Source organism: Phytophthora parasitica (genome assembly GCF_000247585.1).
Source record: "Phytophthora parasitica INRA-310 unplaced genomic scaffold supercont2.3, whole genome shotgun sequence".
Classification (NCBI taxonomy): Eukaryota; Oomycota; class Peronosporomycetes; order Peronosporales; family Peronosporaceae; genus Phytophthora; species Phytophthora nicotianae.
In genome coordinates, this window is record NW_008648989.1 from 1,286,056 (window position 1) to 1,313,186 (window position 27,131).

Here is a 27,131-nt window from a genome sequence, read left to right on the forward strand (position 1 = left end):
CAACTTAGTAGAAAGTGGCTACACGTTCAAAATGGCAACTATTCCTCATTTACCCTACACCTATATTTAAAATTAATCCCTTACTCAAACCAAGTCAACCGGAAAACAGGTAAAAATCCGCGCCAAATCAAAAATTGCACTAGTGCGTCACTATGGGGACGACAGGCGGTGAGTCCAAGAGCGACGCTGAGAGCGACGTGGAGCAGTACGAGCTCACAGAAGACGAGGAAGAGCAAGAGGAGAAGACGCAACAGCCGTCAGACTCGACCAAGCGCGCTACAGGGAAGCGTAAGCGCTCACTGTCCCAAAATGACGAAGAAGAGATCGCCCGTCGTCGTCGAAAGCGCCGCTCGCTGGCCTTCCAGCAGCGTCGACGCTCTCTAACGCCTAGCGAGAAGAGAGCTGGTGTGGGAGGGGCGAATGCAGCCCCGACACACAGTAAACAGTACATTAGTGACATGTACTCGACCATTATCAAGATGTCCTCGGAAAACGTAAGAAAAAAATATTGTGAGAGGATAAAAATTACTGCAGAAAGCTGACGACTCGCTGCTTGTTATGATGACAGAAAATTAACGTCAAGAACTCGTGGTCGCTGCATTTAATCGACCACATGGAGGACATTCTGGACTCCTCTAAAAGAATCGCTGCGGACGGAGATGCTGACGACGACACGTACAATTTCCAGAAGGCGAGCTGCACACTGGACGCGAGTATTAAAATCTACTCGTACCGAGTGGACGACACGTGGAATTCGTCATACAAAATTCTAGAGAACTTGTCACGTACCGAGCAGAAGCATGGCGTGGACGACGCCGGTGAAGAAGGAGGCACTGCGACTACTGCACGCAAGACGAGGAAGACTCATGCACGCACGATCGAGAAGAACTTGAACAACATCAACTTGAAGGCTTACGATACTGAATGTGAAGCAGACCCGCTGTTCCACAAGATGTCCCAGTCTTTTGATGAAGGTGGAGCAAAAGGGATGTTGCTGGCGAATCTGAGTGTGTATGATGGCTGCAAGATCTTGCTGAACTCGTCCGATGTGAGCGTCGTGACGCGTAAACCGATCCAGGACGTTGCGGACAAGGCGAAGGAGAAATTAGAGAGTCAGGAGAAGGAAAAGACGGAGGAGGCTGATGATGCCAATTCAAAGGATAAAGTCTCTGATAAGGGAGGCGAGGAAGGGCAGGAGGATGAAGAAACAGAGACGGAAGAGGATGGTTCAGTGGTAAATGAAGCTGGTGAGAATGGAGAAGGCGTGACCATGGAGGAACAAGACAAGAAAGTGGGAACTAGTGATGTTGATGTGGACGAGAAGGAGAAGGGAGACTCGTCGGAAGATGTTACCACCGAGGAAGAGCAGAGTAAAGGGAAAGATGAGGAAGCTGCGGATGATACGAACGCTAAGGATGGGGGGAGTCCTGACGAATCGACAAAGGAAGGAGACAATCCTCCTGCTACTAAAGAGCGTATTAGCTTGTCAGTCTTCGGTAACCTGTCTTGTATCAGCCAGGATGTCCAGAGTCTGGAGGTTTGTCCGCCGTTGTACCGGATGTATGACCAGCTTGACGAGTTTTACGGTGACGAAGCCCGCCACAAACTTGGAATCAAGAACGACTTCTTACTCAAAACGCCTGTCAAGGGACGACGGAAGACGCTGGACAAGCAGGATGTCATTACCATGAATCTAGCTGGAATCATGGAAGGTGCCAGTGAGGATGAATCCGACGGAGAAGATATTCCTCAAGACACGCCGGTGGACTTTGGAGACGACAATACAGCGTATGACGCTGATGAGGATGGCGCTGACACTGTTGGTGACGCAGAGGAAGCCACAGAGGTTGAACCTGCTGAAGATGTGAACGTAGAGAAAGAGAAGGAGATGGACGTCATTGATCTGGCTGGGAGTGATGATGATGAAGACAGCGTGCAAGACGATCTTACTTTGGATGGCGTCGAGCGCGGTCCTATGGCTCTAGACAAGGAATCGTCGCTGAAGTCAAGTGCTGCGGACTTTTTCCGTGCCAAGGTGAACGAGAACTTGCCGGAGAATTACGAGAACAATCTCTTCTCGCAGATGATTGAGTCTGCCCTTGTTCGATCTACCAACGTGGAAGACGATCAAGATGACGACCAGGAGGGTAAGAATGACTACTCTTACTTTGACGTCAAGATGCTCCGGAATTGGGCTGGTCCGGGTCATTGGAAGTTCCCTGCAGTGCGTAAAATGAAACAGCGTCTTCAAGAAGATGCAGAGAAGGACGGACTGGATGGAGAGGTCGATGAAGATGGCGTTGCCATCAAGGCTGAACCAATCGAAGCCTCCACCGAACGTGTCCGCAAAGGAAGTACTGCTGGTGTGGATAAGAAGGCAATTACGGTGGATTTCTTCGGTGGCGATCCTGATCTGTCGAGGCTAAAGGCTCCGAAGTCTATGTCCAGCCTGGAGATCTCCAAGGGCAATTTGAAGAAGCAGACGGAGAACGCTTCCGACCTTGTATTGCCAGTGGACACGCACATTGAGCTTAATCTGTTCTTTAGACACTTTTTGAAGGAAAGGACGCGGTTCTTCAAGAAGCGCGGAGGTCTGGACAATGCCCATCGGGAAGGCGCTACAGTAAATGACTTTGAATTCGGAGACAGCAGTGGTGACGCTGCCGATGATCACGATCGGGAACAGCCGTTTACATACAATGAGGATAGCGCCGGGTTTGAACCTGATTACGATGAAGATGAAGGCACCAGTGGAGTGGACGACCCTGGCACAGAAGCGCTGTATTCTGTGGAAGGTCTGGTTCAGGCGGATCGTGTAGTGGAGAAGATTGGCGTACACTATGAACGCTTTGCCAAGCGGGTGGATGTTAAGAAGTTGAAGGGCAGTATCTGGGACCATTTGGAGAAAAAAGTTAGCAAGAAGGAGAATGCCAGTGACAATGTTGAAGCGACTGGCGATACTGACTGTGCTGTCGCCTTGAATGAGAGCGGTAAACGTCCACGTGAAGAGGAGACTGATGAAGGTGATGAATCACTAGAGACTACTTTTGAAAATGTGGTTGAGAATGTGGCTGGCAAGGTACGAAAGAGTTGGGGTTTTATGCTTTGTATTAGTTTCCTAACCCTATTTTTGTGATGTTGCTTTAGGTGCCCTCGAATGTGACAGTATCGTTCTACTTCATTTGCGTCCTGCATCTGGCTAATGAGAAGGGTCTGGAGTTGAAAGGCCAAGACGACTTACGCAACTTCCAGATTCGTAAAGAGAACCCGTGAACGCATGTATGGAAATGTTGAATGCAGAGTACATAGCACAAGGAAAACACTAGCAAAGCCTAGAATCGGTTTTGAATGTACTTAAAAGTATACCGCTGTGTAAACGTTTCAAATAGATAAAAAGAAAACCACGTCCTACAGCTTCCAACCACGTGATACAGCAGTGTTTGAGCTTCTGGAGCTTCTTGAGGTTCTTGAGTCCAAAGATGACTCACTTTCAGCATCGGATGTACATCCATCGTCACTCAGTAGCCCCACAGTCTCCGTGGCGAAAAGATCTTTTGGGTGAACTAAATCGTACTTCTTCTTGGCCTTAAGCGTCGCTGCACCAGGCTTGAAAGCAGTAGGCAGCACTACCGGCATGACTTCATTGAAGTCGCGCATGGCGTCTTCAAACGCTAGGTGATCAGCCAGGATGTTCGTACGTAGCGCCCGATTACCATGCACATACGGCTTATATGGGAATGCTTGATGGTGTGCAAGAGCCACAAAGAACATCTCGAAGCAGATAAGCAGGTTCTGAATACCCGTGGTGACATTCTCGACACTCCAGGACCCTAATTCGTGGATGATCTGGAAACGAGACAGGAATGCCAGCACCACACTCTGCCAGAACGATAAGAACAACACCGCCTTGATACACAGAAACTTCGGTACAGGGTTGTAGGGCGCGAGTTGCGTGCTCAATGCCAAGTAGAATAACACCAGGTAGTAGAACGCGTACGTGATGGAGGCGTTGACCACCAAACTCGTGTACAAATACCCCTTTTTGGCACTGAAATTGCCCTGGTCATACATGCCGTTGAGTCTCAGTATGATGGCCGCAAAGGCCATCATGGGTTTGATCACCACGAACTGCATCGTCGCCATCTTGCAGTCTCGTAAGAAACCAGGACCCATCTGAATGGGTTTAAACCACCTATTAAATGGCCACGGGTGTTCTAGATCTGGTAGTCCCCTCATCATTGTAAGGACTCTCTCATTGCTACCTCCACCCAAGTAGGCGATCATGAGAGCTAGGAAGAGATAGATCACGTAACCTTCATACGAGTCACGCATCAGATCCAGGTACAGAGCGGCGTCCTTGAAGCGCAGACTCAGCCACGAGTCCGTCGCGTAGATTGGTACCATCCACAAAATGCCCACGATCTACAATTAGTTTGTGAGGTTTGTAGTAAGAATTTATTGATGCAGGCTCTCATATTCGCACCTTGCTCTGCACGATTGGTTGAGTGAAGTGATTGAGGTGGCCCCGGATCAGCAATGCGGACGACACAACGGACGCAGCTACGAACGCGCCCGCGACGGCCCATACCAGTCGCTGCACGTCCGCCTCGGGCGCTGCTAAATCATCAGCAGGCGGGGACAAGTACACGTCCGTCGGCCAGAACTGCGCCATCAAGTCAAGTAAATTGATACCCGAAGAAGACTTCAAAATGGAGCTAAAAATAGATGATGAGATGACCATCATTCCTGAGAACAAATCACAATATATATATATAGTCCCTTCAAACACGACTAAAAGTTGTTAGACAATAATTGTTTTACAATTATTGTACCGAGATACACAATCGTTTATGTAGGTGTACCACATAATTCTACCACCAGTCACAATCCTTATTGTAGGTGTACCACATATTATAGTTTCTATTTCTAATACCATCATTCTAGAAGCGTTGTAGCTCTCATTTCGCATTCGAAGATGAGCTCGTCGTGGTTGCTACGTCGCTGCACGTCTCCGCTAGCGGCAGCGCGTGTACGTGCGTGTGCAGCTCCGTATGCCTCAATGAGTACCTTGGATTCCCCGCTGAGCACTCAATGCGCTTCAGACCGCGCTGCTCGCCTTCATTTTGCCACACGTTCGAAGTCCCCACTCGCATCTTCTTTACCATTGCTGTCTCGATCGCTTACTCTACCCATTAACAAAGCGTTTGGCAGCGGACACACGCCTGCAGCGGCAATCCAGCTGAAGCGCTTCTATTCGCCAGGGAGAAACCCGTGGCAGAACGGCAACGACTGGAAGTCCACGTTGAAGACTGGAGGTCTCGTGTTGCTTGGCACAGGCGCGCTCATCGCTTCCACATCGCGTACGTTTCAATAACCTATTGACATTTTAGCTACTATTGTGGACTAGTATTGATATTATGATTTGTAGTGGCATTTGGATTGGCCATTGCTGGGGCTGCGGGATTCGGAATGTACACGCTGTACCAGCGTTTCTTCGGCCCGTACCGGGCGCACTTCCGGTCTTCGAGCGATCCGTTCAGCAATGTGAGCTCCAATATTGACACGCTAAACGACATGTTTACGCGCAGTCGACGACGCACCAAGTCGGCGGTGCAGGATGATCTGGACTCGCTGGTCCAGGGCATGCCTCTGGTTGTGCGTGGGATTGTCAAGACGATGTTTTCGTTCGTGGGCAAGGTGATGCAGAGCTCAATGGAAAGAGCGGGTGAGCTGCGACGACGTACGAACGAGTATCTGCAGGCGAACAAGCGCGTGCGTGAACAGATGGGAGATAATGTCAGCGTTGGCGGACCGGAGCAGTGGATGGAGTCGAGTACGTGGACATCTTGTGTCTTCTGGATCCAGTTATTGCAGACTAATAGGTTTATGTTGTTGTTGTGTGCAGCTGTGAATGGCACTGGACTCATTGAAGCTGTCTTTCCTGTCAATGGGCCCTACGGATCTGCGCGGGTGAGTATGAAGGCTTCGGTTGGCCAAGGAGGCAAGCTGGATTTCACGGAACTCAAGTGTACGTTGAAGGACTGTATGTGTTGTTTGTTATGCTCTCTAACACTTATAATCGCTTTAATTTTATAGATCGCAACCGACAAACCGGAGACGTGATCGACCTGCTTCGTGATTCATCGGTGGGCGGCAGACGGAAAACCGTCATCGATGCTGAGTACGTCGACCTGGACGACAACCGATCCCGATGGTGAACCAACAAACCAAAACCAGAAATGTGAATCGACTCGGCAAGTTTGGGTTGCCCTTTGCTCATGAATGTTGTATTTCGTCTCTAGGGAAGTGGATACATGTGCTCCCTGTTAACTGTGAACAAGTCTTTAGCTCTGAATAGGGCGCTTGGCGATGGGGAACGAGCCAAGGTGTTTGACGGTGCACACCGACTGCAGCTCCTCGACCGCCTGCCGCACATTCTCGTCATCGAAGTGACCCACGATCTCCACGAAGAAGTCGTAGCCACCTTCTTCCTGACGATAAATCGACTCGAGACACGAAAGGTTGATTCCGTGCTTCTTCCATACATCCAGCGCACTGAGCAGAGAGCCCACTTCGTGCTTGATCTCCATGCTCAGGCACGACTTATCCTTGCCCGTGGCTGCAGGGTAACCCTTGGACACTATGACGAAGCGGATGAACGACTTGCTCTCCGCAACGCCAGCTTCAGACGCCAGTGCGTGGCTCGTATCGACCTGCTCCAAGCCGCAAGACTCCGCGGCGCCAGCTGTAGTCACCGCCACTGTTGATGCTTCATTGAAGGCACGACTCGCTGCCTCGGATACATTGGCTACAGACACCACTTGAGCGCTCGGCCAGCACTGTTCGGCCTGTGCCAGCAGCCGAGCATCCGTGTCTGTCGGACAGAAGACCTTGGTTACATCCGAGTTCTTGCCCAGTTGCTTGTCCTTGGCCGCGAAGATGAACGAGCGCGTGAGTACAATTTCTGCGGACACTTTCAGAGAGCTACGCAACAGCTGCGCCTGTGTCTCCTTAATCATACCCAGACGAGAGTCCTCGATCGGGACAACACCGTAGGCCGTACGATTCGCGTTGACATCGTAGAAGACCTGGCTGATGGACTCAGCCTGCAGCAACTGGTCCTTGTCCAACGTTTCTCCTCCGAAGTGCGCCTGAGCTGCCAGCCAGCAGAACGAGCCTTCCGCTCCAGCCACAGCGATCGACGGGTGAGCAACACGCTGCAGTAAATACTGCACCTGTACCTCCTTCGTAAGAGGCATGACGAAGTCGCGGTACAGATCCGAGATAAGCTGCGGGTTCACCTTCATCTCCTTGTCATCCGACGAAGCCGGAGCGTTCGGGTCTTGACCGTACGTCGACGCTTTCAACTTGACACGTTCGAGTACTTTCTAATAGATACACACGAGTATATTTCCAACCAGGTAAGCCATGGTACCCCACTTGAAAGGATGAATTAGAACGAACCTGCTCAACGGCGAGGTTGGTAAGAGCCTCCATGATTCCGTCAGCGTCGTTCGCGAGGATGAGCTTCGTGTAGCGCTCTGTCTCGGCCTGGAACTTGGCTTCAGCGATAAACTTGCCAAAGTGAATACGCTTGCTCAGCGCCTGCAGCACCGCGATATCCGCCGTCGCCGTAGAGCCGTACTGTCGTTAAAGAATTTAAGCGACGTAAGCATTCCGTGAACACTAAAAAAACGCGTAAGGCTTTCGTACCGCCGTGTCGTCGCTAGCGAGGGTTGTCAGACCCGGTAGGATCTTCTCCTGGTACACGCTCATGATCTGGTTGTTAATGTTGATCCGGTTCGGGTTGAGCACGCGTGGGTAGTCAAGACTCGGTAGGATCGACGCTGGTAGGAGGTGCGGGAAGAAGGCGTTCTCATCCGGAGACGTGTATCGACGTGTCAATGCGTGCAGCTTCTCCGTTTCCAGCAACATAAAGTCTAGCAGACTGCCATCGAAGGTCGTGTACTTGCCTTTCAAACCTCCAAAAGCAGCACTCTTGCTGTACAGCAAAATATTAGTTTTAGTGTCCCGTTGCAAGTATAGTTGCTAATTGAAGCCAATAGCATACCTCTCCTTCATGCTCACGTAGACCTCCGGGTTTCGAGGGAATTGCGCACGCTCGATCAACGCAAAGATGATGGTCTCTTCTTGGCTGGAATTTACGGTCACAAATTAGAATGCTTTGCTACCAAATGAGTTTGAAGAGGAAGGTGTATACCGAATAAGGACATTGCGGAAGTCGTCGAGCTTCACGGGCTTCAGGGGGTCTCCAAACACGACGTTGTGCGAGCTCTGCATGGCTGTGAGGTGGCTCTTAGCGTTGCGATTGTCAAGTGGATTGTCGTGTTTGTGGTTGCGGATATTTAGAAAATTGTGAAAAGGATAGCCATTTTAACGACATGTGATTGGATGAAAAAAGGTCAATTGTCTTGAGCAGGGCGCTCGCTAATGAAGTTGACCTCTGTCTGATGCTACGATCGAGCTTCTAGTGCTTTGTGCTGATTAGTAGCGACGCTGCTTCATCCTGTTGCAGCGGTAGTAAACACTGTTAGAGCAATGGTCACGGAGTGAAAAGAAGAAGCTGTTGTTGCGTACCTGAACTTCCTGGCGGGGAAGCCCGTGGGGTCCTGACGCACCAGCTCCGTGGTCTCGTCCAGGGTCTCAGGGATACTGAGACCACGTTCCACACGCTTCACCAACCAAATGTGGAGAGCGGACAGCTGCTCGTAGTTGCGCAGCATGTTGTTAATATCCTCCGGGGACTGCAGAAACGACGTTAACTTCGAGGACGGATAGCATCAACTTAGCAAGAGAGCAAGACGTACGTGGCCAGCCTTCTCAGAGATCTTCCTCTTGATTTTGCCGTTAATGAGGCGCGGGTTCTCACGGTATTCGGGCTGCACAATATACAGTCGCATCAGCATCAACTGCATCTGAAAACTATACGAGAACATCGTACCTCCATCGACTCCAAGATGGCCATGAACGTCTTCATCTGCTGCACAGCAGTCTGTCATCCAGTAGTATCCAAGTACCATCAGCACCACATCAACCCATTTTAACCAGCAGCAATCGGCCTCACCATGGACGACACGCCCGGGATCATGGATCGCCAGCCGCTCGCACCGCTCGCCTCAGCGTTTTTCTATTACACCAAAGCGCCAAATGAGTCTTCGTATCCGCGAACGTGAATAAATATTTTTTACAGCATTGTCCTCACCTTCAGGTGGTCGTAGAAACCATTCAGGTCGAACTTGTCCTTCTGCGAGAGCTCAATCATCTGTTGCTTGTACGCCTCCTCTGCAATAGCAGCGCAGGGACCATCAGCCTCTCTGTCTCCGGTATATTAATTGTTGTTTACATCTATATCACCGTTAATCCGTACCCTGTTTGTGTTGGTTGCGCTCCTCCAGCTTGCCAGACACCGTCTTCTTAATATTTGAGAATACGCTCATCGACCGAAGCTGCGTCTGCGCCACCGACTGGGGGAAAGAGTTCACGTGCAAAGCAGCCACCGACTGCGTCTGGCGCCGTAGCTGGCGCGCCGCCACGCGCATCACATTCGCTCGCATCGCGCTAGCCATCGTCGTGTGTGGGCCGCACGAGTTTAATAATTGACTGGCAGTGAACTTACTTCACGACTACTTTACTTCGAAGTAGAGTTTTCACTTAAGTGGCTGTTAAGTCGTTTACTTAAATCAAGTCAACCTGCGGCAATATCCCGATCTAGCATGTCATCGGAACCAGAGAGGAAGCGTGTCAAGCGCATTGTGCCTTTTCTCGAGGCACACGAGTATTTGTATGGCGTGCGCGCGGTAGAACGCGACCCAGACACGGGCCAGGTCACATCTGTGCTCTGCATGTTCTGCGCCGCTTTCGGACGAGAGGCCGATCCAAAAGAATCTGAACGACAACGCGCTCGAACACAAAGGCCCAAATATTGGAGCGGCCCCACGTTCCGTACAGACAACTACAAGTCGCACTTCAGGTTGCAGCATCCTGTTAGATGGAGTCAGTACCAGGACCTGCCTCCAGTGCAGAAACAGAGATACTTTGACAATGTTCCAGCGCTCCCCAAGAAACAACAGTCGCGCAGATCTCTGGACAGCAATGAGCGTGCTGCAGTGAAAACTCCGGTGCAGCCGCTAGTAGCGACGCCTACTGAACCGGAGAGTAGAGACAATGGGGCAACCGTGTCGGCTCCTGCTACCCCAGAGCCTACACTTGCGTCTACTATTCAGTCTCCAGTTAAAACTGTAGATTCTTCCCCAGCAGCTCCAATGGATGGCGATGTGTTAGCGTTTCTATTGGACCGAGACGTGGTGGATGTGGCCTTGGGTGATGTGCTGTTTCGAGCGGAAGATGTTAATTCAGGGGTCGGTAGCAGTTTAGCGGTGTTCGAAAGCACATTGGATGAAAGAGATATATTGGATCAGCAGAATTCGGACGGTACAGCAGAAGTTCGAGTGATAGTTCGATCAGTGACGCTGTTCCACCGCGTGGTGGATTTATTAGCTGCGGGGCTGAGCTTTGACCAAACTGCGACGATTTGTCAGACACAGAAGAGCACAAGAATCGGTGATAATACGTTTGTGCCACAGATCGCTCGTGTAGCAGTTGGCGCCAACCTTCAAGCACTTGGTCGAATATTACAGAGGAGCTGGGCGTTTTCATTAAGTCTCCACAGTGTGGACCGCAGACGACCATTTCTTGATGTGCGTGTGCGTGTATATTGTGCAGAGAAGATTGTATCCTTCCATTTACTGTCGCTACAAGTGGAAATTGGAGATCCAAGCAGTACGGGTGAAATTATGTTCGACACATTGGTGACGTTTCTTCAGGCTGTAAACAAGCGTTGGCTCCATAAAGTCATTGGATGCTGCACTGAAGTGACCGACTCAGAGGTCGGTGCTGTTGCTCTCAGTCTTGGTCGAAAAATAGAGCAGCAAGCACTTCCTGGGTTTGTCCGTGTATCAAGTGCACGGCCTCCTTTGGATACATTGATGCAACATTTCTTCGACTCCGTTCTGTTCGTTGATAATGCCGAATGGTACTCGCATCTCACAAGTTTGTTGGCGTATCTCCAGCGTCAGGTTGCCACAGGAAACGCTGAAGAGCTAACTGCTGCGTCAGTGACTACTTGTCCCCATCTTGGAGATACATCATGGTGGAAGTTAACTGAGGTTATGCGCTGGTTTGATAACGCGAGGGTCCCTATCCAGCGTCTTCTAGCTCGAAGGAATGCGTCTGTTGCACCATGTTCGACTTGGTGGCTTAATCTCAAGATAGCGCTTGTAGTGGGATCTATCGCGATTAAAACACGCGCTGGTTTACAAGTAGGTTATGTGACCTTGATGTCGCAGCAGCCCCAGCGGATAGCCATGCTGCGTCTTGCTCTGGCCGGTGACGTGGGTGTGGAAGGACCTCTGCCAGCGTATCAACGTGCTGCCCTGCGTGATCAGAGTGGCTTGGGAGAAATGATGGGCTCAACGGATGGGATGTTCGCTGTCAAGCCTCACTCGATTGTCGCCTTTGTGCGGGGAATGGGCAGCTGGTCTGCCGAGCTGTTTGATGAACTCGATGCCCACGATCGACAGAAGATTATCGTGAGTACTGCCGATAGGATGCTGGAATTTGTGCAGGGTTTGCATAGTCTGGCAGAAAAACTGGAGGAACACGGTAGTAGCTGCTCAAGTCTGAGCGCTTTCCCGCCGGTACTACCTCACCAAATTGCGCTCTTGAATCCTGTCGACTTTCAAGAAATTATTCGCGTGTATCGTCCACGATTGACTGGGTCTTTCCCCGATGCCAAGCTTTCTGCCATTGAGACTCAACAACAAGAACTACGAACTGCTGCGAACGAAGCTCCTATACGACAGCTCCTTGATCAAAGTGCTGATAATTCGCCATCAAGTTTTGATCAGTCTTGGGAAGCCCTGCGATCTCGGTGGAACTTACTCGCTGACTTTTGCGGTAGTCTAGCCACAGTATTTCCAACCTCAAACACCAGCAAGGAGAGATTCGTTGCGGTTGATGCTGCTGGATCGCAACGTAAAGTCGCTGACTTTCCGCTTGAAGCAAGCCTGCAATGCCAGCAATTTGCTAAACTGCAGGCTCTGATCGCTAGCTCGGGCGATAGGTAGCAACGGGTAAAGACTACGACTTCAACGAGTGTTCTTGGGGGTCAGGATTGCAAAAAGGATGCAAAAGAACACTGCGTGGAAAGAGGAAAAGCTTAAAGGCTAATGCAAAACTAAAACTATCTAGGCCGTCGCGAGCGACAAATAAAAAATGATTCTGCAGGCTGCAGGCGGAGGCAAGAGGCAGGCAGAACCGCGGGGCAGAGGCGTTGTGATCATCTCTTCTCATGTTTTCGTTTAGCTACGACCCCCACCAATTGTGTCTTTCCCCGTGATCTTGAGCATATTTCTTTGTGTAATTCCTTTCCACCAAAACCCACCAAAGCAATGACGACCCAACACCAACGACACAAAAAGCAGGAGCCGCAGCTCCCCGAACTTCCTCCTTCACTGCTTCCCAGCCTCAGCACAGGAAGCCCGCTGCCGCCTCACCGAAATCGTGCATGGCCAAACACACGACACCACAAGACGCCCGCGAAGTCGAAGGCCCAAGGCCCACGACTTAGCCCTGGTGGGCCTCCAGCACAGCCAGAGCCTCCTGGATCTTGGCCTCCAGGGCCTCCGGGCTCTCCAGCAAGTGCAGCAGCTCACCGTTGTCCATCTCCAGCAGCATACCCGTGATCTTGCCGGCCAGCTCAGGCTGCTGACGGTGGATCAGCGGGTACAGACGCTCACCGATCATGTTCTTCTGGATCTCCGGCGACGCAGCGGCCAGAGCAGCCGACGTCAGCGGCTCCGGGCCAGCGTTCTGCACGGGCGCGGCCGGCGGCATCACGCCCTGGGGCGGCACATCGCGAGCCGGGTGGTTGCGGGCGTTGGCCGTGTACTTGAAGTTGCGGCGGTTGGCCGGAGCGCCCTGAGGACCCTGCGGGCCGGGGCCCTGGCGGCCACGACGCGGCTGGCCACGCTGCTGCTGCATGGGCATGCCGTAGCCAGGCATGGGGTAGCCACCCGGAGCCGGAGCGCCAGGCACACGAGCGCCGTACGGGATCGGACCACGCTGGACACCACGCGGCATCATCTGTTGCGGGTACATGAAGCCCTGACGAGCCTGAGGCGGGAGCTGGCCAGGTTGGCCGTAGAACATGGGGGCCGCACCGTACATAGGCGGCTGGCCCATAGGCATACCGCGGCCCACGACCATACCAGCGCGCTGCTGGGCGTGCTGGGCCTCAAGCTGAGCACGACGCACCTCCTTGCGCTGGGCCAGAGCCACGTACACGGGCTTGCCAGAGATCAGCTTGCCGTTCATCTCGGCCACAGCCTTGTTGGCCTCCTCGGGGGTCGAGAAGCACACGAAGCCGAAGCCGCGCGAGTTTCCGTTAGGGTCACGCATCACACGCGACGACGTAATAGTGCCGCACTCAGCGAAGGCCTCACGCAGCTCGTCATCGGTCAGCTGGTCGTCCAGGTTCTTTACGTACAGGTTGACGCCCTGGTACTTGTTAATACGCTCCATCTTGAGCTGCTCGAACTTGTTACGCAGCTCACGCTCACGCTCCGAGCGCTTCTGGGCCTTGCCGACGTACAGCTCGGTCTCCACGCCTTCACCCACGGGGTACGACTTACCGTTCAGAGCCTCCACGGCCTTGTGGGCGGCATCCGACTCCTCATAGTTAACAAAGCCAAACCCACGGTTCTGGTCCGGGTTGGCGTTGTCCTTCATGACGACAGCGCTGAGCACCTTTCCGAAAGGCTCGAACTCCTTAAGCAGGTCTGCGTCCGTCCACTTGGTCGGGATGTTCTTAACGTAGCAGTTGGTCCAGTCGTCGGCGTCCGGGCGGTCCTGACGCTTCTGGAAATGGCCCACAAAAACCTCCGTGCCAGCAATGAGCATGCCGTTGATCTTGGCAATGGCCTCGTTGGCCGCCTCGGCCGTCTCGTAGTGCACATAGCCGTAGCCCTTGCTGTTGCCGGTCGTGTGATCAATGGCCACCTTGCAGCTGAGAATGTTGCCAAACAGCGAGAACGTGTCATACAGCGCCTTGTTGTCGATGGACGTGTCCAGGTTCTTGACAAAGATGTTGCCCACGCCAGACTTACGCAGCGACGGGTCGCGCTGCGACCACATGATGCGGCACGGGACGCCCTTGATGCTCGTGAAGTTCATCGTGTCCAGGGCGCGCTCGGCGTCGGCCACGTTGTGGAAATTCACGTAGGCGTAGCCCAGCGAGCGACGGGTCACAGCGTCACGGCACACGCGGATGCTGGCCACCGGGCCGACAGCGTTGAAGATCTCGAACAGCAACGCCTCCGTCACGTCCGGGTGGATGTCCCCCACATACAGCGACGCCGTGTGGAACGGCTGCGCAGCGCCCGTAGCCGACGAGGCCGCAGAGGTCGAGGCCGTCGACGTGGTTGCGGCCGGAGCGGCGCTGGCGGCGGGGGCCGGGCTGTTGGTCGGGGAAGTCGCGGAGTTGGCCATTGCTGCTGCAGAACGAAGACACAGTCAGCAACTGCGAGCGCTATAATGGACGACCGGCAATGCATGCATGATGGCCGACATGCTGGTGGGCCAAGATGCAATACACGGCGCCAAGGCGCCGCGTTAGTGCCGTCATAGACGCAAGCAACATACCTGTCGTTGGCGGAGGGGGTAACCTTTTTTTTTCTTTTTTTATTGAAAGAGAGAGAAAGAGACTGGCATCATTGGTGGAGCGCGGCGCAAAATTCCCCCAGTGTCGAAGTGGCAAGAGAATGATGGCGCAATAAGCGACAGTTTCAAGAGTGTTGATTGGTTAATTGATGTAAAATTAAGTTTGAGTTTTCATAATGACCAATCACCACGAGTTAAATCACTTTGTGCGCCGTTGGAGCGGAGTTGAAGGGAAATGGCTCTTCTTTTGTGGTCCACACGAGCCTCCGCCACCAGTCATCCCGATTCTCGTCGTGCGACGTCCTCGGATTGGCTGAAAACGGCAGTTGACTTGTTTCCGGCTGTTGTGCTGTGTGTGCTTTGCCAATCTTGTGACTGCAGCCACAAGAAATGTAGCCATTCCTTTGCGAAAGGTCGCGACTGTTGCATTGCGAGTTGCAAGTTGTAACAGCACAGCGCCGCAGAGGTCTGTCACCTTCTAATTCTGCGCTGTGCCATGACCATCATCACGCGTGCCGCGGAGTTCTGCTCGTCGCCCAAGTTTGAGCGCGTGTTCGACAACTTCGCCAGGTTAGTGCCGTCTCTCAGCTGGCACAGGTTGAAGTGATGCAGAATGTGACGTGGCACTGGATCTGATTTAGGGATCACGCCGATGCGTTCATTGACGCGACAGAGGCGAAAGATGGAGACGTCGAGCATAAGCACGAGTACGGCGTGGCTTCGTGTGATCAAATGGTCTTTGTTTGAAGCTGACAAGGGTGGTTCGGTCGTTTTGAAAAGATACAAGGAGCTGCATGACCAGTATCTCAAGCTGTTCGAGGAGGAGTTATCGGGTGAGTGCGATATTTCAGCGAACTTATCAACGATCGTGATGCTGCAATCGCAACAAGTGCCTATCTAGCTGTGTGCTATTGCTGCGTGCAGAGTTTGTGGAATCCGAAGGGGCAACGATTGAGGATTTTTTCAAGGAATGCAGGGAGATTCGTGACGGCCAATTTACGGCGCTCTTCGAGGAACACACTTACGCGTGGTTCGTCGACCACTTGCTGGCATGCATGGACTACAAGCATTTCTACGGGCTCATGGTCAACGAGGCCCGCCGTCTCCACCACCGCAAGTAAGGCGGACATTCAGACTGGCGGTAGGAAGTAAAGAAAGCACACAGCAAAAAATAATTCAAGAATGAGGAATGTAGCCAAGTATCCAGAGCACAATATGAACGAAGTGAAAAATGCTGCTTGTGTTCGTCTACAGATCCGCTCATGTTGAGGCGTCTCTGATTGGTCATTAGTCGATCGTGCGTATCCTTTTGTGAATCGATGGAGAAGCGCTTGTACGTGTGGGGGTCTGGTACGCCGTCCCTACTGCGTAGAACTCACCACTACACGATGATCTGACCTGTAAATACACAGGAGGGACTGGTCAGCTCGGATTGGGGACGGAGGATGACTACGCTCTTCCTCAGCTTTGGGAGAATGGCCAGGTTACAGCACTTGAACGCTGCAGTAAATTACGTAAAACTTGACGTGGTGTGTTGGTATTGCAGGTACAAGTAGAGTCCGTCACATCTGGGGGGTGCCACAGTGCAGGTTAGTTGGTGCGTTGAGATTGTGGCAACAATATCAGATCAACAGAAATGTTTCATGTTGGTGTGGCAGGAGTTAGTAGCGACGGTCGACTCTTCTTTTGGGGCTCAAGTGATCGAGGCCAACTTGGAAACACCACGTCAAAGCTAGAACAAAATTTTAGGAGCATTCCAAGTGAGACTGTGGCTTGTATTCCGCGCGAAAGCGTAAGTAGTTCCGAGTTCTCTTGCGTACAGATGACGTGTCCGGTTAAAACAATTGAAATCTTGTTTGAATTTTACTATGACAGAAAACAAAGCTAGTAGTTTGTGGGTGGTGGAGTACGTTGGCAGTCGTATCTTCCAAACTCGATGACAACCAAGAAGATCGTGTCTTCTCATGGGGTTCCAATGATCATCACCAGTTAGGTCGCGATCAAAGCATGAACGTTGACGAAGCTGAAGTGTCTGCGGAGATTGTACACTTGCCTCGACGCCTGCAGGTTGCAACTATTGCATGTGGCTGGAAGCATTCTCTTCTCGCCACTGCTGAAGGTGACGTATTCTCGTGGGGAAGTGGACGCCACGGGCAACTGGGATTAGGAGACGAAACCTTGGCGACAAAGGTTCCCAAGCACATCGTGGCCTTGCAGGGTACGGCTGTCGCCAATGTCTTTTGCGGATGGGAGCACTCGGTGTTTCGCTCTTCCGACGGAGAGGTATTTACCTGCGGAAACAATCGACATGGACAATTGGGCGTAATGTCTGGCTCATTAGCGTCAGAAAAACCCAAGGAGAGGCGGAAGCAGGTGAATGCACTACCTGTTCGAGTGGCAGACCCACGTGACAATAATCAAAGTCTCCGCACCGTTCAAGTTGACTGCGGATGGCACTTTGTGTTGTGCCTTACAGAGGCCGCGGAGCCCGTAACTTGGGGCAAAGGCAGTCATGGACAGTTGGGTCTTGGAGGGTTTGGCAACGCGTACGAACCCAAAGTTGTACCATTTCCGCACACTATAAGCCAAATTGCATGCGGCAGTGAGCATTCCATGGTGGTGACAACTAGCGGAGAGCTGTATACGTGTGGATGGGGCGAACACGGCAATCTTGGTAAGTATGTCAGTGCATTTTCGGCAAGTATTGACGATACTAACATGTTTCTTTGCAGGTCATGGCGACAATACCAACCGTGCTGCGCTGGAAAAGGTTGACTTCTTCGTGAACAGCAATCAAGAGGTTATCAGCGTTACAGGCGGGGGCGCAGTCTCCATTGCTGTCACGAGGATTAGACGTCAGTAGATGCCCGCTTTGTTGCTAAAGCATGCGTCTATTCCATCGGTTCACTACCTTCTATGATCAAAGGAGTCTTCATCTACTTACAAGCGTTTGATCATGCGCTTGATCTGTTCTTTCTGAATGTCAATCATGCGCACTTGGTGCTCCAGTTCCTCCTTGGCAACTCCTCCCCCACTACGAATCTGTTTCTCCAGTCGTTTCTGCTGCTCTCGCAACTGTGTAAGTTGTTGTTCCAATTCTGTTTTCGACTTGGGGCGACGTGCACTCGCCTGCGGGGACATTCCCGGTGCAATGAATGGCATACCAGGAGACGACATAATGCCCGTATTCAGCATCGAAGTCGCTGGTGCAGTAGTCGTCGCCACCTGCTTCAGCTCAGCCTTCTCCACCTCAATAGAGCTCGTCTGCTGCCCCTCTGCCATCTGCTCGAACTCGTTCTCCTCCTCTTCAACGCCTAGCTTCTCATCCGCTTTCTTCTTAAGCTTCTCAACCAGGTACGACTCGTCCTTGCCGGCGAAATACGTATATAGACCGTTGCCCAGCACTACAACGAATACGACCCAGTAGATGCGCATGGGTAGGGACACAGGCTGGTGCGATCGATCACCCCAGTCCGAACCAATGATGCGCGCAAGTGTCGAGTCCAGCTCCGCCTCATGTTTATCAGCGCCGTAACCCTTGGTCACACGCACAGTACCGGGCATTGAAGAGCGAGTTGACGCGCCCACTGTTGTCTGCTTAGAGCTGGAAGACGAGGGCTTAGCGCTGCTCCATCGCCGCCCGCACACACGACCACCGAGACGCTGTGCTCGGCGATACATCGTGAAGTGAAAGGCTGGTAACAAAGTGTACCCTTGTTCTACTATCGTTCGACTTGATTTAACATCTCTCTACAAGAGCATTACCAGGTACTGAATCTCATCAGTGCCCCTCATCCCAAACCATTTCTACGAAGCGAAAGTACTGAGACTAATGGCGAGTAGCGAGGAAGGCAAAACCGCATCCCCCAAAGCGGCCAAGCCAGCTCGGGCGGCTCCGAAGCCGTCAGTGCCTGCTTCAGTACTCGCAGCAGCGTCACAGTATAACCGACTGGACGAGACAGACTTGCAGGAGGCGAGGAAGCTGGGTCTACTTTTGGAAGACCTTCCCGTGAGCTTAGACTCAACCGCGCCTGAGTTTGGCATCGCATACGAGAAGAAAGGAGGCAGCAAGGCAGCAGGCTGCGCCGCCGACGTGTTCAGTAGCCAAAAGTCTCTACAAGAGCGATGCAAACAGTTCGCCATGCAGCGCGGCTTCCAGCTGTTCGTGTCAGGCAGCAGCACGCGTCCTAACGGCGGCGGGAACGTCAAATATCGCTGCAAGAAGCTGAACGGCCAGCAGTTTTTCGACCCGGACACACCGGCCAGTAAGATACAGTGTCCGTTCTACATCAACGGCTACGGTAAGGACGAACAATGGAAAATTACGCGGGCCTGCTTCCTGCACAACCACTACAAGTTCATCGGCTGGCGAGCTGCACCCCCAACGACGACCCACCCGCTCGCAATTGCCGCTGCCACGGCTGTATCCAGTGGAAATCTGCCTAGTACGCTGCCAAGCGCTGCTAAGCAGCCTCTACTGGCCCCTGCGCCAGCAGTAGAAGATGACGTTGGGTCTTCTGAGCTGCCTGTTCCTGCAGAAACAGCCATGGTTCCACCACCGCCACGTGTGAAGGCTCAAAGGAACACCACGATGTCCATGAAGGCTCTGTGTCGTATGGTGACAGATGAAGTGAACAAGTATCCTGCACCGAACGTGGCGATGGCCAAGCTGGATGGCAAAGCGATTAGACGGATCCTACTGGGACAAGGACATACAATTAACCACATGATGGCGTCACGGATCAAAAGGCAATTGCAAGAAGAGAGGATCACGAAAGTACGGGCTTCATTCCAGAAATTGGGCGGGTATCTGGGCATCATGGCGGAGAAGAACCCAGGCTCGCTATTCCGGGTCGAAACGAGAGAAGACGGCGCGTTTACTCGCGCCCTATTCATCCCGAGCGCGACGCTAAATACTGTCAAACATTGCCGTAAGATCGTGTCTCTGGATCACATCACACATTACGAGGAGGTGGCTGAAACTCCAGTGGGGAAACTCGAGGACGAGGAGAACGATGACGCCATCTGTGGAGTGTATCTGAAGGCTGCTACGAAGGACTTTAATGACGACGTTGTGACGTTCGCGCTAGCGCTTGTTACGGAAGAAAACCAAGCAAATTGGGAGTGGTTTTTGACTGCATTACAGAGTACTCAAGTGGCCGATTGGAACCAGTATACTGTGATTGCTGGACGTACTCGTGGACTGCAGACAGCTATTCACCGCGTATGGCCACTAGCGAGTCACCACTTTTGCATGCGCCGAGTGGTCGAAGACGAGCTTGTGATGGTGAAAAAAATCCCCATGACGCCCGAAAAGAAGCAGAGCATCTTTGATCTGGCCCGTAGTGACAGCGAAACCGAGTACGATGCGCTTCGCAAAGCTCTTGTGCGCACAAATGAGGCTGCAGTGACGTATTTGGATGAATTGGACCGCGCAAACTGGGTGAAATACGCTTTTCTAGAGAAGTTTCGACGCCCGACGTTTAATGAACTTACGTCGGATCTCTCCATGGCGTTGGGCAGTGACGAGCTGTTGTCTCAACACGCAAGCGCGAGTCATCTCAAGTGGTTTGGAGAGGATCCCATTGGAAGTTCTCACCCGCTCTACGCCTTCAACCAGTACTTTATGAAGATCGCCGAGAATTTCCACCATCGCCGTCAGTCCGTGAAGTTACGTCCAGCACACGAGCTTGTTCCGCTTCGAGACGCACAGTTACAACAGATTCTGCAAGGCAGTCAACGCTGTGAGGTACGTTGACTATGTGCTGGTGTGTTTGTGTGTTATTCTTACTAATTTGTACGGTCCAGTCCATTCCTTGTGCGAACGGACTCTACATGGTGCGCTATCTAGGTCCGACGCGACTGAAAATCCCCGATAGTTGGCGTCATGTGAACCTTGTCGATTGGGAGTGCACATGCCAGGACTGGCAGGACCAGCAGTTCCCGTGTTTGCACGCGATCCACGCCTCCGAGTTGGAGCAGCGTCGTATCGACTCGTTGTACGACACGAAGCAGAACTCGATCGAGAATTATCTGGCGTGTTACTCGACTTCCTTCACTCCTTGGCCCGTAGATGCCTCCCCGATTACGCCTGATACTTCGCTGAAGACGCCGCTGGACTTCTACTTCTCTGATGACGGTACCGGTCGACGAAAGCCTGGCCCGAAACCGAAGAGGAAGCGAGTTGTTGAAGAGGTAGGGCTATAGCTGTGTTGACGAGGAAGTCTATAGCATTCAATGTATTCACTTTTAAGTGTCTATAATTTCAGTTCCTAACTTACGAACCCAAACTTTTAAATGACTCGTGCCCACGTCAATACCCTCCGCGACCGAGAAAGCACGCAGGACAAGTGTAGTGGTCTGCATACTGAGCGAAGGACTCCGGTAGATGCAGACATCCCAAGTGGAATCGACGCGCACACGAGGTGCACCTGATGGAGAGCGAAATCTCCTCCCTCGTAATGAGATGATGACATTCCATGCACGGTTCCGGCTGCAAAGAACTCGTCCCTGTACAATCAACAATCAGCTCTAAGATTGTCCCTAGCAGAGTACGCATTCCACTCGCTTACCGTATTTCTGTTCGTAGAACGATTGCAACATCGCCTCCATTCGCTGTAATGTGGGTTCTTCACGTGCCAACACAGCAATGAAGTCTTCAACGGAAGCCAAAGGAAAGAGATGAGCTTCATCCTCAAAGTGAAACCTAGATCATACCATACCAAACAGCAATTACTACCTAGATTGAGAAGAGAAGTATCGATGTCCACATACCTTTTCGCCAGAGAGCACACCTTCTCAATCGATGTCCATGTCTCAGCAACGTCACTGTCCTTTAATCGATGACGCCACGACTTCGTTAGATGAAATCTCAGAAAACGGCGAGCCAGGACGTATTTCTCCATGTGGTCGAGATCCTCGGCTGCGTTTTCGTCCAGGAATGTCTTAACGGGAGAATCTTCTTCAAAACGTTCACTACTACCCTCCTCACGCTCCAACATATTATAAAGCGGCTTGACCAGTGGCCAATACAAAACAGATTCCTGCAATGCCCAGTGAATAGCCGCTCCAAGGTCCTGATGTTCATACGGCGCCATGGCTGGGAAAGGTTTGCCGTCCTCGTCTAGCAGTATCCGACTTTCGAGCTCGCCGTCGTCAACACCCTCACCAAAGTCTTCGCTCTCGATGAAAAGAACTCGTAGCTTGAATCGTACGGAAGAAGACGCTAGAGACGAGAAAACACCTTGTAGGAACTGCGGAGACGGTGATGATGAGCGAAGAAGCAACAGGTTGGCGAACTGACGGGCGAAGTACTCGCCGCAAATCTGGATTTCGTGCTGGCTGTAGGAGTCTCGTCCGCCAAAAGCATGCCGATACGTCCTCCTTGACGCATCCGATGTACCGTTGCAGCTGTAAATGTTAGACGGACTCGCCATCACGCGTGAAAGCTCACGTAGCACTGTTTGCACTGGAGAATCCGTCTCATTATCAAAGTGTGATACCATCTTTTCAAGCTGCTCCATGATGGTCCCGTAGCAGGTTAAAATCTTGTCGACCATGACAGCGACTTGCTCGTCTTCCACGTATTGCAAGTTCAAGCAGGAGAGATCGAAGCTCCGGAAATGGACCCGCTTCTTCGTCTTCTTGGCTTTCATTGCTATTTTTCCAGAGGATCGTCGTCTTGGCATTTTCGACTTTGGCTTTGGTGATTTCGATGGGAACGAATGTTGGGCTAGTTTCTCGCACTCCGCGATGCCAAGGCAAATAGAGAACACACTCTCGAGCGGATTCGACTCACTTGATGTCGATTGTGCAATAAACGAATCCTGGACGTCGCGAAGAGCATTCCATGACAATGCAAAAAAGCATCCAGATATGGTGTTCGTTGCCAATAATTTGTCGCAATACGTCGAGATTGAATCTGGCGGCGCTTGATCTGCTGGTTCCTCCGTTGGCAAAGTCACTGGATCCGAACTCGTCATTTCATCCGACACTTTCTCCACAGATTCTTCAGTTGGAAGAGTTGCTGCTGGTTCTGTTATCTTTAAGACCTCTTTGGCTTGCCGAGACGATGTCGCCGCTACTATAAGCACCGGCGACTCCGCTTTAACATGCTGCAGTCGTCGACTTCGACGAACTGGCAAAGCGATCATCACAGACGTTCTTCTCTTCGGTGTAGAAGACTTTGCCTTCGATTCTGTAGCATCTTTCTGCTTGTTATTCTCTATCTCGGTACCATCCAGGCTGAAAGAAGGAATGTTGCAGTTCTCCTTTCCGCTTTCTTTCTTGCTACTCAAATCCCGACTGTGCTTACGAAGTCGTTTGGGCGGCTTCGACGACCTCGTTGGTGTATCCATAAAATCCATTCCTGTGTCCTCGTTCGTCATGCTCGAGGAGCGCGTTACGCGCTTCTTCTTTTTCAATACTGTATTGGGATCTTTATTCCCCGATCCTGCCTTATTCTGTCTTAATTTTGTGATACCTGCGTCCACGGAGCTCGTTCCAGCGGCGCTTTCCATGTCCAGATCTGCTACAGCCTTGAATTCGTCATCTAAATCCCTCGGAATCGCCACATCCGTTGCGAAAAGCTTGATTTTAGCTACGCGCCGCCGCAGCTTCTGGAGCTCTTTGGATCGCGTGGATAATGCAGGTGAATCGGCCCAAGGGCTCGGATTGGAAGCGTCATACTGCTGTGCTGATGGAGGGGGCGTCGAAGGAGGTGAAGGGGAAGATGTTCGCGTCTTGAGACGCAACGGAGCCTCCACAAAGCGCCGATAGATGTCGCTTGCGTCCGTCATGACGTTTTTGCATCTGAAGAGTTTTTAGTGATGTTTTTGGCGAATAGAAGCGGAATAATATGATTAGCGTGATTTTATTGGTGGATAAACTGGAAGATGAAACGCGATTGTCGAAGTTGAAATGATACAGTGCGCGCCAAATCATTAGGACCGTCCTTTTTCGTGCACGGTTCCGTTGATTGCGGCGCCTGTAGGACGACTTGGGAGCCGCTATTTAGATATAGCGTTTGTATTGTGATTATATAGCCGCTACAGCCGCGAACTCGGCCTGCTTCACCACGCTAGCATACAATTGACTAGATCCGCAGCAGCGTCAAAACTTAGAACCACCCCTTTTTCTGTCAAATCGAACACTGTTTATGAACTTCCATACAAACTTCTACATTAAAAGTTAGTACTTAGTGAGAGCTCCCTTGCTCTTGATGACAGCAAGACAACGACGAGGCATGGACTCCACGAGTTTGTCCAAATACTCTTGCTCGATGGAGCCCCAAGCGTGTACAATGGCGTCCTCCAGTTGCTCTACCGTGCGGTACTGGCGGCCATGGGCGTAAATCCGTGCCGCCATTGCCGACCACACGTTCTCGATTGGGTTACAATCGGGCGATCGAGCCGGCCAGACCATGGTGTCGACTTGCATTTCCTGCAAGAAATGCGTCGTTTCACGAGAAACATGAATAGACGCATTATCTTGCTGGAAAACAAAGTCGACACCATAGTTAGCATGAGCAAATGGCAACAAATACTCTGAGACAGTGTAGATGTAGTCACCTGAGTTTTGCCGGCCTCGCAAAATGGCCAACTGGCTCTTGCCCTTCTCCCCAAAAGCGCCCCACACCATTACGCTGCCGCCACCGTTCTGGCGGCATACGTAAGACTGCGCTGGCTGTCGCAAGTCACGCCAATAGTACTTGTAGCCGTCAGGTCCATCGAGATTAAACTTTTTTTCATCAGAAGAATAGTATATTCCCATGTTCCTACACATATTACGATAATGTTAGCAATTAATCAATATAACCACTGTAAACAAACTTACCAGGGTTAAGAATGTGCTTTTCAGCCCACTCCAAACGCGCAGCCTTGTGGGCCGGCGTTAGCGGTAGCGTCCTGTCCATCTTCGTGTAGTTCAGATGGTCTACGTTCTTGAGCAGCCGCTGCATAGTCCGCACGGAAACCTTGACACCGAACTGGGTCTTGAGCTCCGCGGCAAAGAACTTGCCCGTCGAAGCCGCTCGCACGATCTGCCGCACTTCTCAGTCGGTGAGAGCAGGTTGTCGTCCTGCCCTTGGCTTCTCTCTGCTGTCGCCGCTCTGCGGGATCCTCTCCGCCTTGATCGCGCTCCTCGCAGCCGTTCTTGAGCGGCCGGTTCTGCGTGAATCTCACGTAGCAAGACTCCACCGTCGTGCAAGCCGATCACCCACCAATACTCTTGGTTAGTGAGGGCTGATCCGCGGCCCATTAGAAAATGAAAGGCTAGGAGCCCCAGCGGAAGCCGCCAGCGCGCTGGTCGCACCGTTCCTCCATTCCTCATGTCCGTTTAAGTTCGATTATTTTAATATAGAAGTTTGTATGGAAGTTCATAAACAGTGTTCGATTTGACAGAAAAAGGGGTGGTTCTAAGTTTTGACGCTGCTGCGGATCTAGTCAATTGTATGCTAGCGTGGTGAAGCAAGCCGAGTTCGCGGCCGTTAGCACATTTAGCGGCTATATAATCACAATACAAACGCTATATCTAAATAACGGCTCCCAAGTCGTCCTACAGGCGCCGCAATCAACGGAACCGTGCACGAAAAAGGACGGTCCTAATGATTTGTCGCGCACTGTACATGCCTTTTTGCTGCGCCACCACTTCCACAATCGACCCGAGTTTAGGCTAACTGATACAAGTATTGTGCTTTGCAGCTCTTTTGGCAAATCGGACGTCGTCAAGTGCCTCCGTTCAACAGAGGGTTAGGGTAATACCTCCAAGTTAGCTCGTTACATTCTATGAATTATTAATACTAAACGTGCACCAATCAGAGCTCACTATGAAAACTGGCTCCGGGCGTATTAACGCAGCTATCGCCGCAACCACATTAGTCCGATTGGCGGTCATTTCACTGGCATTCGGACTTTAGCCGGCAAAGGGACAGTTCAAACGACTCTATTCAACAGACAGCACTATGACTTTTTCAGTAGATCTCCGCTGGCGAGCTATTGTCTTAGTTTACGTGTACAATATCGATAGAAGTACGGTAAGTAGTGTTCTTGGTGTATCTGCACGAAGCCTAGAGCGTTGGTACACCCAATTCCGAAAAACTGGTAACGTCTCCAGCGAGCGAAAGAAAAAAAATAAAACCTCGAGATGGCCGCCAGACGTGTGCAACTTCGTCAAGAAATACGTGACGGCTAATCCGTGCTTCTACTTCGAAGAGCTCCGTGAGGAACTACGCGCCAACTTCAGTGATCTTCTCAACATTTCGGACTCGTCAATTTACCGTGCACTTCGCTTCGACCTCGGCCTGACCCGCAAAGTACTGGCAAAGCGTGATAGTGAAAGCATTCCCCGTGAGAGACGAGAGTATGTTCAGCGCCTACTGCCCTACTATTGTGGACCGGACCAACTCGTTTTCGTTGACGAAACGTCGAAGGACGCTAGGTATGCAAGCAATGACTATTAATCAATTTGATTCAAGTTTACTTTACTAAACAAAATGTAATGTAGATCTGAGCTTCGCAAATACGGATGATCAGCTAGAAATACCCCGGCGTATGCCTCGCTACCTTTTAGTCGAGGAAGTCGTGTGTCTGTCCTTGCTGCGCTTGATGTCACCGATTTTTTCTCGTGGGGTCACGTTGAGGACACGTTCACAAGACAGAAGTTTCATGACACGTTCAAATCCAAGGTTCTTCCCTTCTTAAATCCATGGCCACATCCACGCTCCATACTGGTCATGGATAACGCAAAGATACACATGTACAAAGAGCTTCAAGAACTTGCGGATACAACGGGAGCTTTGCTGTTCTTCCTTTCACCGTACTCACCGGATCGTAATCCTATAGAGGTGGCGTTTTCGCTTTTAAAGCGTTGGATACAACGACACGGAGTGGCAACTTTTCGACAAGAGTGTACTCAGAGTCGCTATGTACTGATGTACTCGCAAGCAAGAATTGGTAGGCGAAAATCTCTATCGTCATCGTGGATATGGTTTTACCGAGCTTTCGATTAGCACACAATAAAAGTTGTTTTTGGCTACCGGTAAATTGTTCTTCTTCAACTTTTATGAGTTGTATTTGTCAATGATCGACATCCTCCATATCGACCTCAGGGTCGTCCACAGAGGTTACAACCGGCGCACGAAAAGGGGTCGAAGTGGGTATGAGAGCAATCCTAATGCCAATCTTAGGTCGCTCACGTTCATTTTTAGCGGAATAGACGTGCCCTCGAATATTACTCGAACGACGCGATACTCCGCACTTGTATCCTGCATCATGCGGTCTTGTTCTGTACGCATTGCAGCGTCTTGCTCATCAATCCATTGCAGTTGGCGGAAGGTCGGATCTTCAGGTGTCTGAATAGAAGCTTCTTCTGGTAATCGGGCTTGACGGACACTC

At 51.5% G+C, this 27,131-nt stretch overlaps 11 protein-coding genes across 15 annotated transcripts; 5 read left to right on the forward strand and 6 right to left on the reverse strand.

Moving 5' to 3' along the window:
• The first annotated feature begins 100 nt into the window (after window positions 1-100).
• Window positions 101-3,446, forward strand: PPTG_01557 (hypothetical protein). Its single transcript, XM_008894887.1, has 3 exons — window positions 101-494; window positions 569-3,079; window positions 3,148-3,446. Exons 1-3 carry the CDS (start codon window positions 153-155, stop codon window positions 3,271-3,273), a joined length of 2,979 nt encoding a protein of 992 aa, XP_008893135.1. The 5' UTR covers window positions 101-152; the 3' UTR covers window positions 3,274-3,446.
• Window positions 3,254-4,721, reverse strand: PPTG_01558 (hypothetical protein). Its single transcript, XM_008894888.1, has 2 exons — window positions 4,484-4,721; window positions 3,254-4,422 (listed from the first exon to the last, which is right to left on the reverse strand). Exons 1-2 carry the CDS (start codon window positions 4,670-4,672, stop codon window positions 3,409-3,411), a joined length of 1,203 nt encoding a protein of 400 aa, XP_008893136.1. The 5' UTR covers window positions 4,673-4,721; the 3' UTR covers window positions 3,254-3,408.
• Window positions 4,722-4,933: 212 nt separating this feature from the next.
• Window positions 4,934-8,077, forward strand: PPTG_01559. Of its 2 annotated transcripts, XM_008894890.1 has the most exons (4): window positions 4,934-5,360; window positions 5,429-5,833; window positions 5,906-6,028; window positions 6,097-8,077. In XM_008894890.1, the coding sequence occupies exons 1-4, from the start codon at window positions 4,976-4,978 to the stop codon at window positions 6,216-6,218; spliced, it is 1,035 nt and encodes a 344-aa protein (XP_008893138.1). In that variant the 5' UTR covers window positions 4,934-4,975; the 3' UTR covers window positions 6,219-8,077. The 2 variants fall into 2 exon arrangements, with proteins under 2 accessions (XP_008893138.1, XP_008893137.1); XM_008894889.1 differs by having other exon boundaries at window positions 5,429-6,028.
• Window positions 6,041-8,412, reverse strand: PPTG_01560 (chorismate mutase). Its single transcript, XM_008894891.1, has 5 exons — window positions 8,222-8,412; window positions 8,072-8,155; window positions 7,714-8,002; window positions 7,465-7,644; window positions 6,041-7,388 (listed from the first exon to the last, which is right to left on the reverse strand). Exons 1-5 carry the CDS (start codon window positions 8,299-8,301, stop codon window positions 6,345-6,347), a joined length of 1,677 nt encoding a protein of 558 aa, XP_008893139.1. The 5' UTR covers window positions 8,302-8,412; the 3' UTR covers window positions 6,041-6,344.
• Window positions 8,387-9,666, reverse strand: PPTG_01561 (hypothetical protein). The gene is made up of 7 exons (XM_008894892.1): window positions 9,389-9,666; window positions 9,224-9,303; window positions 9,086-9,148; window positions 8,963-9,013; window positions 8,829-8,900; window positions 8,599-8,765; window positions 8,387-8,527 (listed from the first exon to the last, which is right to left on the reverse strand). Exons 1-7 carry the CDS (start codon window positions 9,585-9,587, stop codon window positions 8,506-8,508), a joined length of 654 nt encoding a protein of 217 aa, XP_008893140.1. The 5' UTR covers window positions 9,588-9,666; the 3' UTR covers window positions 8,387-8,505.
• Window positions 9,667-9,671: 5 nt separating this feature from the next.
• On the forward strand, window positions 9,672-12,615 carry PPTG_01562 (hypothetical protein). Its single transcript, XM_008894893.1, has one exon. It carries the CDS (start codon window positions 9,735-9,737, stop codon window positions 12,144-12,146), a length of 2,412 nt encoding a protein of 803 aa, XP_008893141.1. The 5' UTR covers window positions 9,672-9,734; the 3' UTR covers window positions 12,147-12,615.
• On the reverse strand, window positions 12,187-14,834 carry PPTG_01563. Of its 2 annotated transcripts, none has more exons than XM_008894894.1 (2): window positions 14,722-14,834; window positions 12,187-14,570 (listed from the first exon to the last, which is right to left on the reverse strand). In XM_008894894.1, the coding sequence occupies exon 2, from the start codon at window positions 14,566-14,568 to the stop codon at window positions 12,646-12,648; it is 1,923 nt and encodes a 640-aa protein (XP_008893142.1). In that variant the 5' UTR covers window positions 14,569-14,570; window positions 14,722-14,834; the 3' UTR covers window positions 12,187-12,645. The 2 variants fall into 2 exon arrangements, with proteins under 2 accessions (XP_008893142.1, XP_008893143.1); XM_008894895.1 differs by having other exon boundaries at window positions 12,646-14,573; window positions 14,722-14,770.
• A 586-nt stretch (window positions 14,835-15,420) lies between these two features.
• On the forward strand, window positions 15,421-15,974 carry PPTG_01564 (hypothetical protein; the record flags this gene model as incomplete). The annotated part of the gene is made up of 3 exons (XM_008894896.1): window positions 15,421-15,446; window positions 15,520-15,572; window positions 15,664-15,974. Coding segments are annotated over 3 exons (307 nt in total), but the record flags the coding sequence as incomplete, so codon positions are not given.
• Window positions 15,975-16,058: 84 nt separating this feature from the next.
• PPTG_01565 (hypothetical protein) lies at window positions 16,059-17,602 on the forward strand (the record flags this gene model as incomplete). Its single annotated transcript, XM_008894897.1, has 6 exons — window positions 16,059-16,089; window positions 16,152-16,222; window positions 16,286-16,328; window positions 16,398-16,531; window positions 16,615-17,413; window positions 17,472-17,602. The coding sequence occupies 6 exons, from the start codon at window positions 16,059-16,061 to the stop codon at window positions 17,600-17,602; spliced, it is 1,209 nt and encodes a 402-aa protein (XP_008893145.1).
• A 77-nt stretch (window positions 17,603-17,679) lies between these two features.
• On the reverse strand, window positions 17,680-18,420 carry PPTG_01566 (hypothetical protein; the record flags this gene model as incomplete). The annotated part of the gene is made up of 1 exon (XM_008894898.1): window positions 17,680-18,420. One exon carries the CDS (start codon window positions 18,418-18,420, stop codon window positions 17,680-17,682), a length of 741 nt encoding a protein of 246 aa, XP_008893146.1.
• Window positions 18,421-20,501: 2,081 nt separating this feature from the next.
• Window positions 20,502-23,597, reverse strand: PPTG_01567 (hypothetical protein). Of its 3 annotated transcripts, XM_008894900.1 has the most exons (3): window positions 21,514-23,597; window positions 21,312-21,445; window positions 20,502-21,249 (listed from the first exon to the last, which is right to left on the reverse strand). In XM_008894900.1, the coding sequence occupies exons 1-3, from the start codon at window positions 23,535-23,537 to the stop codon at window positions 21,053-21,055; spliced, it is 2,355 nt and encodes a 784-aa protein (XP_008893148.1). In that variant the 5' UTR covers window positions 23,538-23,597; the 3' UTR covers window positions 20,502-21,052. The 3 variants fall into 3 exon arrangements, with proteins under 3 accessions (XP_008893148.1, XP_008893149.1, XP_008893147.1); XM_008894901.1 differs by having other exon boundaries at window positions 20,502-21,445; XM_008894899.1 differs by having other exon boundaries at window positions 21,312-23,597.
• Between the last annotated feature and the right edge of the window lie 3,534 nt (window positions 23,598-27,131).